At 39.2% G+C, this 14,971-nt stretch overlaps 3 protein-coding genes and 1 pseudogene across 5 annotated transcripts; all 4 read right to left on the bottom strand.

The window, feature by feature from the left end:
* Nucleotides 1-337: 337 nt before the first annotated feature.
* LOC104754094 (putative dynamin-related protein 4A pseudogene) lies at nt 338-1,520 on the bottom strand (annotated as a pseudogene).
* Nucleotides 1,521-1,835: 315 nt separating this feature from the next.
* Nucleotides 1,836-4,646, bottom strand: LOC104752722 (dynamin-related protein 4C-like). Its single transcript, XM_010474930.3, has 2 exons — nt 3,967-4,646; nt 1,836-3,599 (listed from the first exon to the last, which is right to left on the bottom strand). Exons 1-2 carry the CDS (start codon nt 4,391-4,393, stop codon nt 2,023-2,025), a joined length of 2,004 nt encoding a protein of 667 aa, XP_010473232.1. The 5' UTR covers nt 4,394-4,646; the 3' UTR covers nt 1,836-2,022.
* Nucleotides 4,647-5,454: 808 nt separating this feature from the next.
* Nucleotides 5,455-10,517, bottom strand: LOC104752721 (dynamin-related protein 4C-like). Of its 3 annotated transcripts, none has more exons than XM_087492982.1 (7): nt 10,462-10,517; nt 10,006-10,151; nt 9,788-9,897; nt 9,465-9,503; nt 9,293-9,333; nt 7,754-8,197; nt 5,455-7,302 (listed from the first exon to the last, which is right to left on the bottom strand). In XM_087492982.1, exons 5-7 carry the CDS (start codon nt 9,315-9,317, stop codon nt 5,711-5,713), a joined length of 2,061 nt encoding a protein of 686 aa, XP_087349108.1. In that variant the 5' UTR covers nt 9,318-9,333; nt 9,465-9,503; nt 9,788-9,897; nt 10,006-10,151; nt 10,462-10,517; the 3' UTR covers nt 5,455-5,710. The 3 variants fall into 3 exon arrangements, with proteins under 3 accessions (XP_087349108.1, XP_019093526.1, XP_087349107.1); XM_019237981.2 differs by having other exon boundaries at nt 9,259-9,333; nt 10,370-10,485; XM_087492981.1 differs by having other exon boundaries at nt 10,370-10,485.
* Nucleotides 10,518-10,698: 181 nt separating this feature from the next.
* On the bottom strand, nt 10,699-13,376 carry LOC104752719 (dynamin-related protein 4C-like). The gene is made up of 2 exons (XM_010474924.3): nt 12,619-13,376; nt 10,699-12,275 (listed from the first exon to the last, which is right to left on the bottom strand). The coding sequence occupies exons 1-2, from the start codon at nt 13,247-13,249 to the stop codon at nt 10,702-10,704; spliced, it is 2,205 nt and encodes a 734-aa protein (XP_010473226.3). The 5' UTR covers nt 13,250-13,376; the 3' UTR covers nt 10,699-10,701.
* Nucleotides 13,377-14,971: the final 1,595 nt, after the last annotated feature.

Genomic DNA, 14,971 nt, shown 5'->3' with positions numbered 1-14,971 from the left:
TATGAAGCTGTTTTCTGAGTCGAAGATGTCATGCAATCTGGATTACATAATTGCATGTGTGAATCATTCATCTTCTCCAGATCTCAAAATAATCTCAATTACTCTGTTCACAGATTGTTACTTTGTCTTGCAGATTTAGAGGGAAGTTGTCTTAATATTTGGTAATGTGAGAACAACTTCAACGTAGTCAAGAGCATAAAACTCAACACACTTTTTTGTTTGGCAATTAAACCAGTCCAGAATACCTATTATTGGCTTTTCATTTATTTAGATATATGGAACAGAAGAGAGATGGAGCCTTAACTCATACAAGCAAAGAAAATGAATATCTGAAAGGTTACCGCAAGTAGGGGTTTAGAAATTTTGACCGGGTTGATCTCCTCAGGGGCGGTTTTGCAGCTAGTCGGGATATCACCACTTCCTGGATCTGCTTCAGCTTTTTAACTAAAACCGGAATGCCTACGATATTCTTGTCTATCAAGGAAAGCAATGGATTGTTACTGAAAAGTAACTCTTCTTCCTTGCGCGCTTCATCAAAACTTTCATCACCAACCCGGTTTCGGATACAAACATATCCAAAACCGATACTCATGTTATCCGCACTGAGTTTCTCCAGCAGCCCTTCAGGAACTATGTCAGCCTTTGTTACCACAGTCAGAGTCCTTTCCCCTTTTTTGTCGAATTTCTTGGCCATAAGTATGGACTCACAAGTTGTGAAATCCACTGTTGCTGGCAAAATATTAAGAATGATCGAATCATCTTGCTTGATGAACTTCTTAATCATATTGTAAATCTTAGTAGAGATGGTTTTTGGAATTCCATCGACAGGAATTCTTAAACCAGGGAGATCAACCAACGTAAGATCAGGAACATCAGTCTTCTTCACATGGAGAGTTAAGGGAATGTCTGATACACCTTCACCAGATCCTGGAATAATACAAAATATCATTAGATACTAAACATAAATTATCAAGATTTCATTATATGTACACATCTAATTAACTTCAGGGACTGGTAACTAAATGAACTATATAGAAAGAAATGCAGAGCATACCAGCGATTTCATCAGTAGCAGTGCCAATTGCATTAGCTATGTGTTCCTCATCTGTAGTAACAACTTTACCTTTATACTCAAGGTAAATCTCTGGGACAGGGTTGGAGCTTTTCTGAAGCTTCACCACTAGCGGAACCCGAGTGCTTTGTCCTTTCCCACGAAAACTGAGTCTTGCCAAGGACTCGAGAACACTAGACATCCCATAGTCGTGGCCTCCGACTAAGACTATGGTAGGGCGCTGGATCCCTTCTCTCCCCAGATTCAAGTTGCTGAGCCCTTCTACGATGTTATGAAGATGATCATTGTTAGGAGGCACAATGGGCACTTCATCAGTGGAATTATGCTCGGCGGGCTCGTCGGCTAAAGAAGGAGAAGCCATCGGCTCATGCTCGTTGGTTAAAGAAGGAGAAGCCATCCCAGCTTCGACATCGGGTTCATCAACGTTAGGGATCTTGCTGCCTTGCATTTTTGCAAAAAGAGATCGAGGAAGTAGGCAAAAGATAGAAACAGAGAAGATGGTTTATTTAACTTTATTTTGGTGGAAGAGACTCTCACGATGGGGTGGTTACATTTATAGAGTTGCTTGTGATGACGTTTGGTGTTTTAACATTTTACGAAGTAGAAGTTTGAAAGTTGTTCATGGTTTTTAGCACAACAGAGATTAATGTAGTAAATGTTAAATTATTATCTCTATCTTCCATTTTTTTTAGCTGTCACTTTGAAACAATTTAATCTGGTAATATTTTCAATATTTCACTAAATTAACTAATGCAATAAATTATTTTCATAATTTATTTATTTTATAAGATCATTAATTTAAGACCACCGCATAACGACGTAGAGAAAAAAAAAACAGAGTTTTAAAACATAAGAGAGATAACCAAAGTCCCAAACTTGGAAAAAAAAACATTAGAAAACCCTAAACAGACGATCTTTCTTCACCAAGAAGCAATCACTTAACAATCTCTCTACCCCGAATTCTGATCAGCAATGGTAGCAACTGCTTCCTTGGACTCTTTCAAGAGCTTAATACTGTTCTTAAGCTTCTCCCTCTTGCTCGTCATCGACGGAGACTCCTCCAGCATCTTCTCAACTTCTCCTCCACCACCAGGACTCACCAATTCCGCAACGATCTCCTTATGAAACTGATTGTTCACAAGATTCTTCACAGAGAACTGAATGTAGAGAGCAAGGTTATCCACAATCCTTCTTACAACGATCTTCCAGTACGCTGTGATTCTAACCTTCATGTCGAACGCTTGCCTAAGCAACTGCGCGTCATACGTCCGAAGATGGGAAACCGTAACCTCCCCAAAACCATATGCAGTTAATGAGTGGACGTTGGAATAATTGTTTACTACAGCATAGGTAAAGTTTTCTTGTGCAGCAATCTTCTGTGTGTAAGCTGTCATGTACTCAGGGCTACATGTGTAATCCGTCTGTTTCTCCATTTCCACGATCTCGATCACACGGTTCACTGATTGTTCCTTGATCTTGTTGATCAGATTCCGACCGGCTCGTTTGATTGAAGACTGAATCTGTGGGAAGTTTTCAGAGTATTTGGTAAGAACAGATAACAGAACACCTTCAATGTAGTCCCATGTTTCTGTGATGAACTCGACCGGCTTCGTATGAATTGCATCAATCCGTTGTGAGAGAATAGCTAGGAACGCAGATCTTGGGATGAAATTAGGCAATCCAATAGTCTTACACTCTTCTAAAACTTTGATTTCATCCATCAAGAACTCCTCTATCATTGGTTGTGCTTGTAGATTTCCTGAGAATTGCCCCAACATGTCAGCTAAACGAGCTGTTGAGTGCATGCTTTGATCATCTTGATAGTCAATGAAGTCTCCTTGTACAAGAATCCTTTGGAGACACTCCTTGGCAGAACCAATAATGTTCATGAAAGTCATCAAAGCTTCTTGAGTTGAAGTCATTACCATTGGCAGCTTATTCAACTCGAAGTAACTTGCTTCCATCTTCTCTTTGATCTTCTGTACTATATCAGGCAAGCAACGTGAAATCATTGTTCCTTGTATCTGCATCAATTTTTTAGCTAAAATCGAGATGCCAACAATGTCATGGTCTATCATAGAAAGCAATGGATGAGTCTTGAAAAGTACTTCTTCTTGCATCCTAGCTTCTTGATATGTCTCGTCACCTATACGGTTCCTCACACAGACATAACCTAGTCCGATACTCACATCGTCTGCCATTACTTTCTCCAGGAGACCTTCAGGAGCCATGTCGGCTTTTGTCACGACAGCCAGAGTCCGTTCCCCTGTTTTGTCGACTTGTCGAGACATACGGATGGATTCACAGGTGGTGAAGTCGACTGTAGCTGACAGAACATTGAGGATGATGGACTCTTGTGGCTCGATGTACTTCATGATCATTCCGGAGATTTGTTCATAGATGTTTTCAGGTTGTCCGTTCACCGGAACACGAGTTATCCCAGGGAGATCAACCATTGTAAGATCAGGAACACCAGCCTTCTTCACATGGAGGGTTAAGGGAGTGTCTGAAACCCCTTTACCAGATCCTGCAACATTAGTTACAAGTTCCCAGCAATACATTCAGATTACTAATAACACATGTATATGCTCTAGTATACTTAGTTTTCTAAGTGTGAGGAGACTAATTTTAAGAATCTCTTGCAGATTTACATCATATAATATACTTTTTTTAACAGTGTGATACAGAGAAATAATCCATTTATTAGTCACAATTCACAAATATGCTATAGTCAAGTTGCAATATGAAAATCAGATTCCTTGAATAACACATATGCTCTATTAATATTGCAACTAGGTATATTTCTATGTGGGAGGAGACTAATTTTAAGAATCAGTCTTGCAGGTTTATATCATATACATACTTTAATACTTTGATAAAAATTCAGAAGTTACCAGCAATTGCCTCAGTTGTGATGCTAATAGCTTCAGCGATATGCTCCTCTTCAGTATCAACTCTTTTGTCATTGAACTCGAGCCATATCTCAGGTTCAGGAGTAGAACTTCTTTGGAGTCTCATCACAAGAGGAACCCTAGTGCAGATTCCTTGCCCACGAGGCAAACTGATTCCGGCTAAGGACTCAAGAACACTTGACTTCCCCGAAGACTGGTCTCCAACTACGACAATGGTTGGAAGCTGGATCCCTTCTTTCATTACATTCAGGTTTCTCAGCCTGTCGACGGTGTCAAGCAACGGCCTGATCCGGTCATTGTAAGATGACACAATTGGTGCTTCATTAGGGACATGCTCGTGGAGATTTGTGTTGGTTATTGAAAGAGAAGACATCCCACCTTCCACATTAACTTCATAAACATTCGGCATCTTACTGCCTCCAATTTTTGCTAGAGATTAGGAAATTACGGAGACAAAGAAAGTAAGAAAAAAGATAAAGACTTAAGGTTTTTAGTGAGTTAAGCTCTTGTTGGTGGTGACATATATAGAGTGGATGCCCTTGGGTGTTTTAACTTTTGTGAAGAAAAAGTTTGAAAAGCTGTTCCTGATTTTTTGTACAAGAAATAAATGTAAATGTTAGACATTTGGTGTTTTAGCTTTTACAAAGTATTTTGAAAGTTGCTAGCTCCTAATTTTTAGAACAAGAGGGTATATGTAAAATACTAATAATATACATTATTCACATGTATTATCTTGATCACTGTCTTTCTTTAACAACTGTTCAGCCCATTCGGTAATACAAAACAATAAAAGTTTAAAAGTTTTTACTAGTAAAAATTAGAAAGAAGGTTGTAATCGATACTGTAATCCACTTTTGTGAATGAAAGCGTTTTTCTAATATAGGGTAATAATAATGGTGAGTTCATATATAGTTTATTTTAATGTTTTCCACTTTTGTGAATGATACTGATTTCTTTTTGATTATGCTCACAAGGCCAATGAAGCTCTTGTAAGGGTTTTAACTTTACTTTAATTATGTCCGGACTTGCTCTTTATTTTTCTTTTCATCTACCGAGCAAACCCATCATACGAAGTTATTGACTTTATTCGACATTTCCTAGTCTACTAAGTAACTTCTTTTTATTTTATTTGAGTTAATACAGTAAATGGGTGAATCTGTGCCAAAGCGTTCTATTGTCTAGTTTAGTGGTTAAGACATTGGAATCTGAATTTTGGTAACTGTTGATCTTCAAGTCTCAAAATATGTTTCTTTGGGACTTAGCAACTGAATTGAAAATAATCTAATGCTTTTATTGAAGTATATGGAATAATCGGAACCAAGATGAAAACATATTCATAAAGTAATATAATTATCCTAGATCGTATTAGAATAACAAATTCACTATATTTTTTTAGTCTTTAAGGTTGACGAAAAAATTTTGTTAAAAAAAAAAAAGTTGATGAAATTAAATTCTGCAATAAAATTCATAAAACATAAAACAGTTAATTTTTTATTCCAAACGGTAAAAGACCACGATACGTTTAAGCTTAAAACGTTACGACAATAACATAAACAAGATCCGATAGTTCAAAAGAAAAAGAAAAAAACAAACGGCCCAAATCCAAAAAAAAAACACCCATCAGAGAGCCCTTAAACCCGACCCGACTTAACCGAAGCAAATCAATCAACGATCCCAATAACCAGACCCGCCGACTTCACCAAAAGCTTGTGAAAGAAGCAATTGCTTAACGATCTCCATAGCCAGAGTTCTGATCAACAATCGCAGCCACAGCATCCTTTGACTCCTTCAATAGCTTGATACTGTTCTTCAGCTTCTCCCTTTTGCTCGCCACCGACGGGGACTCCTCTAGCATCCTCTCAACTCCTCCTCCAGCTCTTGGATGCACCATATCCGCCACGATCTCTTTCTGAAATTGACTGTTGACCAGATACTTAACAGATAGCTGAAGATACAGCGCAAGGTTGTCCACGATCCTCCGCAAGACGATGGTCCAGTACGATGTGATCCTCATCTTCATATCAAAGGCTTGTTGCAGCAGATGAGCGTGATAATTTCGCAGATGCGAAATCTTCACATTCCCAAATCCAGTTAACGAGAAGTACTCAGGCCTCTTCCCATCGTATAGCACAGCATGAATGAAGTTTTGTTGTTCACTAGTTTTCTGAGTCCAAGACGTCATGTAGTCAGGGTTACATGTGTAATCTGTCAGCTTCTCCATCTCAACGATCTCCATCACCCGCTCCACTGATTGTTCCTTTATATTGGTGATTAGGTTTCGACCCGCTCGTTTGATAGAAGTCTGAATCTGGGGAAAATTTTCAGAATACTTGGCAATCACAGATGACAGAACAACTTCAATGTAGTCCCATATCTTCTTAATGAACTCAACTGGCTTGTCATGTACGTTATCAACATGTTGTGACAGGATAGCCAAGAAGGCTGACCTGGGGATGAAATTGGGCAGTCCAACACACTTGCATTCGTCAAGAATCTTGATCTCATCCATCAAGAACTCCCTCACATCCTTGGGTTTTGCCTGCAGATCGTCTGAGAATTTGCTTAACATATCAGCTAAGCGAGCGGTACAGTGCATATTCTGATCATCTGGAAACTCAGAGAAATCTCCTTGGACGAGGATTCTTAGCAGAGACTCTTTGGCAGAACTGATGATGTCCATCAATGCCATCAATGCTTCTCCAGTAGAAGCCATTACCATTGGTAGCTTGTTCAACTCCAGGACAGCGGTCTCCATCTTGTGATTGATCTTGCGTACAATCTCAGGCAAACAGCGAGAAATCATAGATGCTTGGATTAGCATTAGCTTCTGAGCTAGAACAGGGATGCCAACAATGTCATCATCGATCAGGCTGAGCATTGGATGAGTCCTGAAAAGAAACTCCTCTTGCAACCTAGCTTCTTCATACGTCTCTTCTCCTATGCGGTTTCTGACACAGACATAGCCTAATCCAATGCTCACATCATCTGCTGTTACTTTCTGCAAGAGACCCTCAGGAGCCATGTCAGCCTTTGTCACGACAGCCAGAGTACGTTCACCGGTTTTGTCAACTTGTCTTGACATGCGAATTGATTCGCAGGTGGTGAAGTCGACCGTAGCTGACAGAACATTCAGGATTATTGATTCTTGTGGCTCAATGTACTTCATGATCATCCCAGATATCTGCTCATAAATGTTTTCAGGCTGGCCATTCACTGGAACTCTAGTTATACCGGGAAGATCGACCATGGTAAGATCTGGAACACCAGCCTTTTTAACATGGAGGGTCAATGGAGCGTCTGAGACCCCTTTGCCAGATCCTAAAACAAGTAGTCAAAACTGGTTATAGCCTCAAACACTTAATCTATAAAGTTCTATCATATAGCAAAACTAATGTAAAGAACAGTAAAACTATCATATCAGTAAAGACCAAACTAGGAGTTCCAGAATCATACAACACCTCTAGGGAGTAGATTGTACTCACTACTCAGTTTCATGTAACACTGTGAAGTTTCAACATATATCAAACTAGCATGAAAAGAAAATCAAAACATTAAAGACCTTAGTAGGATTTCCAGAACCAGATAACACCTTCAGTCCTTCACAACATTATTAAGCTACTTCTAAGTAAGTAAATATGTGCTTTCAACATCCAAGTTTTAGATTGTATGTCACATTCTAGATTGAAGGTTCTAGATTGAAGGTTTGCAGCAAAACATTTAACACTGTGAGAGAGAGAGAGACAGAGAGAGAGAGAGAGAGAGAAGTTACCAGCAATGACATCTGTTGCAGCACAAATGGCTTCAGTGATGTGTTCCTCATCCGTAGGTACAACTTTGCCGCTGTACTCAAGCCAAATCTCAGGAGCAGGGCTAGTGCTTCGCTGAAGTCGCATGACAAGAGGAACCCTAGTGCAGATTCCTTGTCCACGAGGCAAACTGATGCCTGCCAACGATTCAAGAACACTGGACTTCCCGGAAGACTGGTCACCAACCACGACAATGGTGGGAAGCTGGATCCCTTCTCGCATCACATTCAGATTCCTTAGCCTGTCGACAGTGTCAAGCAACGGCCTGATCCGGTCATTGTAAGAAGAAACAATCGGTGCTTCAATGAGAACCAGATCTCTGTTGTCATGAGGATTAGTTTCAACAATTGCGAGAGAAGGAGCGGTTCTGGTGACAACGTGCTTCTTACTACCTCCCATTTCGATCTCTTGAGACAAGCAAAGAGTAGAAGAGATAAGAGACAGAAGAGAGAAGTTTTAATTAAGGGTAAGTGAGATTTGACTTAGAGATATGCAGAGATATATATATATATAGAGATACTAGAAGGGCTTGTGTATATGAGGAATATACGAATGGAAGAAGTAAATTGCATGAAAGGATGCAAGTAGCGTGCATGTTGGAATTGAAAAAAGCTAAGTAAGTAGGTAACTGAGCCTATATAGCTCATAGCTGAAGCTAAAAAGTCTCTCTTAAATCCTTTATTATAGGAGTATGTGTGTATTTGAATATTTTATTGGCTCCAATTGGCTGAATTCTCCGGTGTTGACGTTTGGAATTTGCATGTACACATTTGGAATTATGATGACTAAAGGCATGGCTAAGCTAAACAAAGGGAAGCTCATAAATATACTTGATAGATTTCGTTTCTTGGTAATTTCGAATGGTGTTGTAGACTTGTAGCAGATGATTTAAGTTATGTAGACAACGTTCAGAACATAATTTCTTGGAATTAGTGTTCCCATTAATGTTAAAGTAGAAAGTTGTCTACTCTCTACCCTCTTGTTTTATTTAACTATGCATAGAGAGTGAATTAACATTATCCTAGCTTGGTTTAGAATATAATGTCAAGATTCTAAATGTATTCGTGCTTTACAGGTTTCATAGAACTAACTAAGCATCAAAATCCTAACTGTCCTCCACATATCTCTGATGCGTTTTGAAATAGGCAAAAATATCTTCACATCCATCACAAATGTTTTTTTTTTATAAGTTTAGTAGGCTTTTTTGCCGCCAGTTTATCGCTTCAGATGATTAGTGATTGAGATAGATTTGTGGACAGTAGTTCGAGGGTCGCCTTAGTTTAATGTAGAAGATCTTCTTTGTCAGTAAAAAAAAAAACACACTCTAAACAATTTAAAGTGGTTTAGAAATTGGCTTACTTACCTAACTAAGTTAGAGTGGATTAGAAATTTGTTACTAGATTTCCATTAGGACTAGAATTCACTAAACAGAATGAAAGACGAATGTTATGATGGCAAATATACTTACAAGCTGTGGCGGGCATACCACCAAACAAACTTACTGGCTGAGAAGGAGCAGTCGGGCATATCCTATCCATTTGATCTTTACATAACAAATACATAAATAGATGGGTTAGAATTCATAAAGATAAATTAACTGAGCAGTGAGCACGTTTAAAATAAATCAAGGCAACTGCTGCCTGCTGGAGATCACTTAAAACTTATATAACTCACATTTGGAAGGGGAAGGGTCTCAAACATCTGGGACCAGCTGCAGTCAGAAAAAGAAAAAGACTTAAGATAATGATTAAACTAGCCGTGTATCAAGTAAGTTTATTATATCAATCAAGCCGGTGAACAATGTCAAAACTGAAAACTCTAACATAAGTTACATTCATTACTGGTAGTCAATAGTGTTCAGATCATTTACAATTTCTACCATTCCAGATACCCCGGATCGAGACTGTGAAGTAAACCGTAAAAAAAGGAAGCAATGTACAATAAACTAGTATGCTAGGTGATTTTCCTTGGGACATTGGGACAGAAAGGAATGATCTTGAGCCAACGTCCCCAAGCCCATGTAGCCAGACAATAGTTGCTTGGTGCTTCCCTTTGGGCTTAACGACATGAGTTTTCCCAAACACAACTGCCCTTCTAAAATTTCTTCCTGAGATGATGTTGCAATTAAGAGTTTTCTTTAATATTTTTTTCCAATCAAACTCACTCAAAAACGAAACAATAAGTAGCAAAAAGAAAAGAAGAATATACTACTAACCTGAACCAACTGCAGCACGGGAGATACTCATACTGGAGGACAAGCAATGCCGTGAACAAGCACTTGGTGAAAAAAAAAAGGAAAAAAAAGGACCCTCCAAGGAAAACAAATACATCAATCATTCACACCACACTGAAACTTCAAACCTAAAATCAAAGAGAAGAAAACATTAAACAAGTAAAAGACAACATCCCTAGTTCCCAATTCTAACTATTCTATTCTATTCATCATACGGATAATCTGATTCGGCAAGACATTGATTAGTGAGAAAAATTAGCTAGCCATCAAACAACAATCGAAAGTACAACCACAAAGATTTGCCTAATTCTGATAATTTAAAGCTTCATCAAAATGGAATACATACCCAAATTCACCAAAACCAACACAAATTTAACCTAATCAGGAAACCAAACAACAAGTGAGACATTCGAATTGAATCTGAGAATGAGAGCTTACTTTGGACACTTAATGGAGGTGGTGTTACGCTTAATCAATCGATTACTATACCAAATAAAATAAAATAAAGGTTAAAAACATAAACTTGAAAATCTAAAAGTTAAAAGAAGAAGGGACACAAAAGGCCCAACTCCACAAAATAAAACCCATAAGAGGCCCTAAATAAATCCGACCCAACTTTACCGAAGCAAACCAATCAACGATCTCCATAACCCGACCCGATCAAGAAACAATCGATCATCAGTTTTGATCAACAATGGCGGCCACAGCATCCTTGGACTCTTTCAGTAACTTGATACTGTTCTTCAGCTTCTCCCTCTTGCTCGCCACCAACGGAGACTCCTCCAACACCCTCTCAACTCCTCCGCCAGCTTTCGCATCCACCATTTCCGCCACAATCTCCTTCTGAAACTGACCGTTCACGAGATGCTTCACAGATAGCTGAAGATACAGCGCAAGGTTGTCCACGATCCTTCGCAATACGATGGTCCAGTACGATGTGATCCTCATCTTCATATCGAACGCCGGATGCAGCAGATGACTGTGATACTTTCGCAGATGCGAGATCTTCAAATTCCCGAATCCAGTCACAGAGAAGTATTCAGGTTTGTTCCCATCTTTCGAAACAGCATAGATGAAGCTCTCTTGTTGGTTTGTCTTCTGAGTCAAACAAGTCATGTAGTCAGGGTTACATGTGTAGTCTGTGAGTTTCTCCATCTCGACGATTTCGATTACTCTGTTCACTGATTGTTCTTTGATCTTGGAGATTAGATTCCGACCTGCTCTTTTGATTGAAGATTGAATCTGTGGGAATTTTTCAGAATGTTTAGTAATGACTGATGAGATAACATCTTCAATGTAGTTCCATATCTTCTTGATGAACTCTACTGGCTTGTCATGTATGTCATGTACATGTTGTGAGAGTATAGCCAAGAAGGCTGACCTAGGGATGAAATTGGGCAGTCCAACACATTTGCATTCGTCAAGGATCTTGATTTCATCCATCAAGAACTCGGTTGCATCCTTTGGTTTTGCTTGTAGATCATCTGAGAATTGGCTTAACATATCAGCCAAGCGAGCAGTACAGTGCATGTTTTGATCATCTGGGTATTCAGAGAAGTCTCCTTGGACGAGAATTCTCAATAGAGATTCTTTGGCAGAACCAATGATCTCCATCAGTTTCATCAATGCTTCCCCTGTAGTAGCTATTACTGTTGGTAACTTGTTCAACTCAAGGACAGCAGTTTCCAACTTCTGGTTGATCTTGCGTACAATTTCAGGCAAACATCTGGCAATCATGCTTGCTTGGATAAGCATTAGCTTCTGAGCTAACACTGGGATGCCCACGATGTCTTCATCGATCAGGCTCAGTAGTAGATGAGTCTTGAAAAGTAACTCTTCTTGTATCCTTGCTTCTTCATATGTCTCGTCTCCGACGCGGTTTCTGACGCAGACATAACCAAGTACAATACTCACATCATCCGCTGTTACTTTCTGCAGGAGACCTTCTGGAGCCATGTCTGCCTTTGTGACAACAGCCAGAGTCCGTTGGCCAGTTTTGTCAACTTTTCTAGACATGCGGATGGATTCGCAGGTGGTGAAGTCGACCGTAGCTGACAGAACGTTGAGGATTATCGATTCTTGAGGCTCGATGTACTTCATAATCATCCCAGAAATCTGCTCATAAATATTTTCCGGCTGTCCATTCACTGGAACTCGAGTTATCCCGGGAAGATCGACCATGGTAAGATCTGGAACACCAGCCTTCCTTACATGAAGGGTCAAGGGAGCATCTGAGACTCCTTTACCAGATCCTGCGGCACAGGTATATTTGTAGTACTCAATCAATAACTATAGTCAGTACTTGTTAGCCTCTGACATATAATAACACTTTAAAGTTCCATCATATAGCAAAACTAGTTTAAGCAGCTTAAAAAATGGATGAGTAAAGACCAAATTAGGAATATATATACGCATCTAATTTCAGGTTTTTCTATGACAAGTATATAATTAACTCCTTTCAAGCTTCCAAGTTTCAGTCTTTCAGATAAACCTCTCATTCTCAGTCATCCCTCTTGCAGGTTTGCAGCAAAAATACACTTAAAGAGAGAGAGAGAGAGAGAGAGAGAGAGAGAGAGAGAGAGAGAGAGAGCTTACCAGCAATCACATTTGTTGCAGCACGAATAGCTTCAGCAATGTTTTCCTCGTCCGTAGGAACCACTTTGTTCCTATACTCCAGCCAGATCTCAGGTTCAGGGCTAGAGCTTCGCTGAAGCCTCATGACGAGAGGAACCCTAGTGCAGATTCCTTGCCCGCGAGGCAAACTGATACCTGCCAAGGACTCAAGAACACTTGACTTCCCTGAGGACTGGTCTCCAACCACGACAATGGTGGGAAGATGTATCCCTTCTTTCATCACATTCAGGTTCCTCAGTGTGTCCACAGTGTCAAGCAACGGCCTGATCCGATCATTATACGAAGTCACAATCGGTGCTTCAACAGGAACATCATCTTTGCTTCCTCGGGACTTTTTTTTGACAACTGCTAGAGATGGAGGGGTTTTAGTTACAACTTTCTTCTTACTATTTACCATTTCTTTTCGAGAGAAGACAAGAGTGGAGGAGATAGAAACAGAAAAGAGAAGTTTTAAGGTTAAGCGAGATTCTTTTTCGAGATATATGCAAACGTTTGAGATATTAGAAGGGCTTGTAGTGTATGAGTAATATACGAAAGAAGTAAACGTTTGAGATAAGAGGATGTAATGTAATAATGTAAGTAACGTGGGCATGTTGGAACTATAAAGTCCCTAATCAAGTCCATAATTACACCTCTTTAGCACATAGTTGAAGCTAAAAAGTCTCTCTTAAAACTGTTATGTATATTTAATTAATATTTTGCTGCCTTCAGTTGGCTGAATTTTACTATGGGGAGTGGGGACGTTTGAAAGGAAAAGTTATTGCTGGTAAGTTCACTTTGATGTACTCTTGAAACTTGAAAGCTATAACGAAAGACTTAGCTGACAGAGGGAAGCTCATAGATACATCTTTTAGTCCATAATTAATTATAGCTAACTCCCTCATCTGCTTGAATGTTATATATATATATATATATATATATATATATATATATCCTTTGTTTCAATTTTAATTCATTGAAAATTCAAATTTGGATGGTACAACAGTTTAGAAGATTTGTATTTGTTGTATATATAGATTTATATATAAAAAAAAAGGAGTCACTTGTTTATGGTGGTGAATTACTGGTGTCAGTCTGGTGATACTACATTACTGCATATTGTATCCTTGATATTCTTTATTAAAAAGAAGTATTGCATTGATGAATAAACTAATATTACAAGGAAGCATAACCTAACTCATTAAAGTAATGCAAAAAAAAAAAAAACTAAAAAGAATCTGTTGTTAACAATTAAACGAACGTTGACACTCGCTTAAAAAAACAGAGATGTAATGATAAAAGACTAGAATGCTAAGATCAATGCCAGCAAGCTAAAGCCGATCCAAGAAGCTAACTTCGAGGCACCGCTTTGAAGAGGTGATGGAGCCATCTGATGCTGATACTGTGGAGCGTTGGCTGGTGAAGGAGACGAGGAAGAGCTCGGTGATCGGACCGGTCTAGGAACCGGAGCAGCCACGGGACCCAACGAGGCCGGTAAAACGTGAATTTGAAGTTTCTGTCCCGACATGCAGTGGCCAGGAACTCCGCATATGAACTGTTGGAGTCCTGGTTTGGTTAGACTGATTGAGTCGGATCCACTTGTGTATCTCATAAGCGGTTTAGACGATTCACACATCTCGAAATCATTGTGAGTGACTTCAGTGACGTCGTGAACAACAACGTCGTGGAAATTGTTGTTGTATGCAGTGCCGGCCCAGCAATCAGGAGTGCCCTAACCAAAAAATAAAAAATGTGTCATTTTAAAGCTTTTTACATACTTTTTTAAAGCCTTTTACATATGAGCCCTTATACATATCTAACAAAAAAATGCCTTTTATTTCTAAGTAAAAAAGCTTTCAAAATTTGAGACCCAAATCTTTGACTTCAGTGGCTTCCCCTGTGGACCGGGTCTGGTTGTATGCGAACACCAAAGTGTCTCTATATAAGAACTCGTAGATGTTCTCTCGTTTCGGGGTGGATACCACAAATGCAGCAGGATGTATCAATTTGCATTCCCCAGCTAGCCAGTCGAGTTCTGGTAGAAAGCCTGTTAAGATGTGTAAGCCACATCATGAAAGCATGTCTCGGAATAGCTCCTTTGTACCAGACTTGCGTTGTCCAGGATAGGGGTTGTTGTCTATGTCTAATTGCTTCCCCACCTAATGCAAACTGGCTCAGATTCATCTAGTGACTTGTTGAGGTTAGGAACACTTCTTGTTTTTAGTTTTTTTGGGCAAGGACTGGCGTTTGTATCCCAAGCTATTGTAAACGCTACAATATATTTTCATTAATGAAAATTCACATTTTTACAAAAAAATTACTGAAAAAGAGCAAA

Source organism: Camelina sativa, chromosome 16 (genome assembly GCF_030686135.1).
Source record: "Camelina sativa cultivar CO46 ecotype springtype chromosome 16, ASM3068613v1".
NCBI classification, from domain to species: domain Eukaryota; kingdom Viridiplantae; phylum Streptophyta; class Magnoliopsida; order Brassicales; family Brassicaceae; genus Camelina; species Camelina sativa.
The sequence above is the reverse complement of the archived record's forward strand: the minus strand, read 5'-3'. Positions and strand labels throughout refer to the sequence as shown.

Coding starts and splice junctions, on each gene's coding strand:
- LOC104752722 (XM_010474930.3), bottom strand. CDS start 4,393: ATGCCGAATGTTTATGAAGTTAATGTGGAAGGTGGGATGTCTTCTCTT. Junction 3,600..3,966: donor CACAACTGAGGCAATTGCTG/GTAACTTCTGAA, acceptor CTAATGTTGCAG/GATCTGGTAAAGGGGTTTCA.
- LOC104752719 (XM_010474924.3), bottom strand. CDS start 13,249: ATGCCCACGTTACTTACATTATTACATTACATCCTCTTATCTCAAACG. Junction 12,276..12,618: donor TGCAACAAATGTGATTGCTG/GTAAGCTCTCTC, acceptor CCTGTGCCGCAG/GATCTGGTAAAGGAGTCTCA.
- LOC104752721 (XM_087492982.1), bottom strand. CDS start 9,317: ATGCCCGACTGCTCCTTCTCAGCCA. Junction 8,198..9,292: donor CGACTGCTCCTTCTCAGCCA/GTAAGTTTGTTT, acceptor GCTTGTCTCAAG/AGATCGAAATGGGAGGTAGT. Junction 7,303..7,753: donor TGCAACAGATGTCATTGCTG/GTAACTTCTCTC, acceptor TACTTGTTTTAG/GATCTGGCAAAGGGGTCTCA.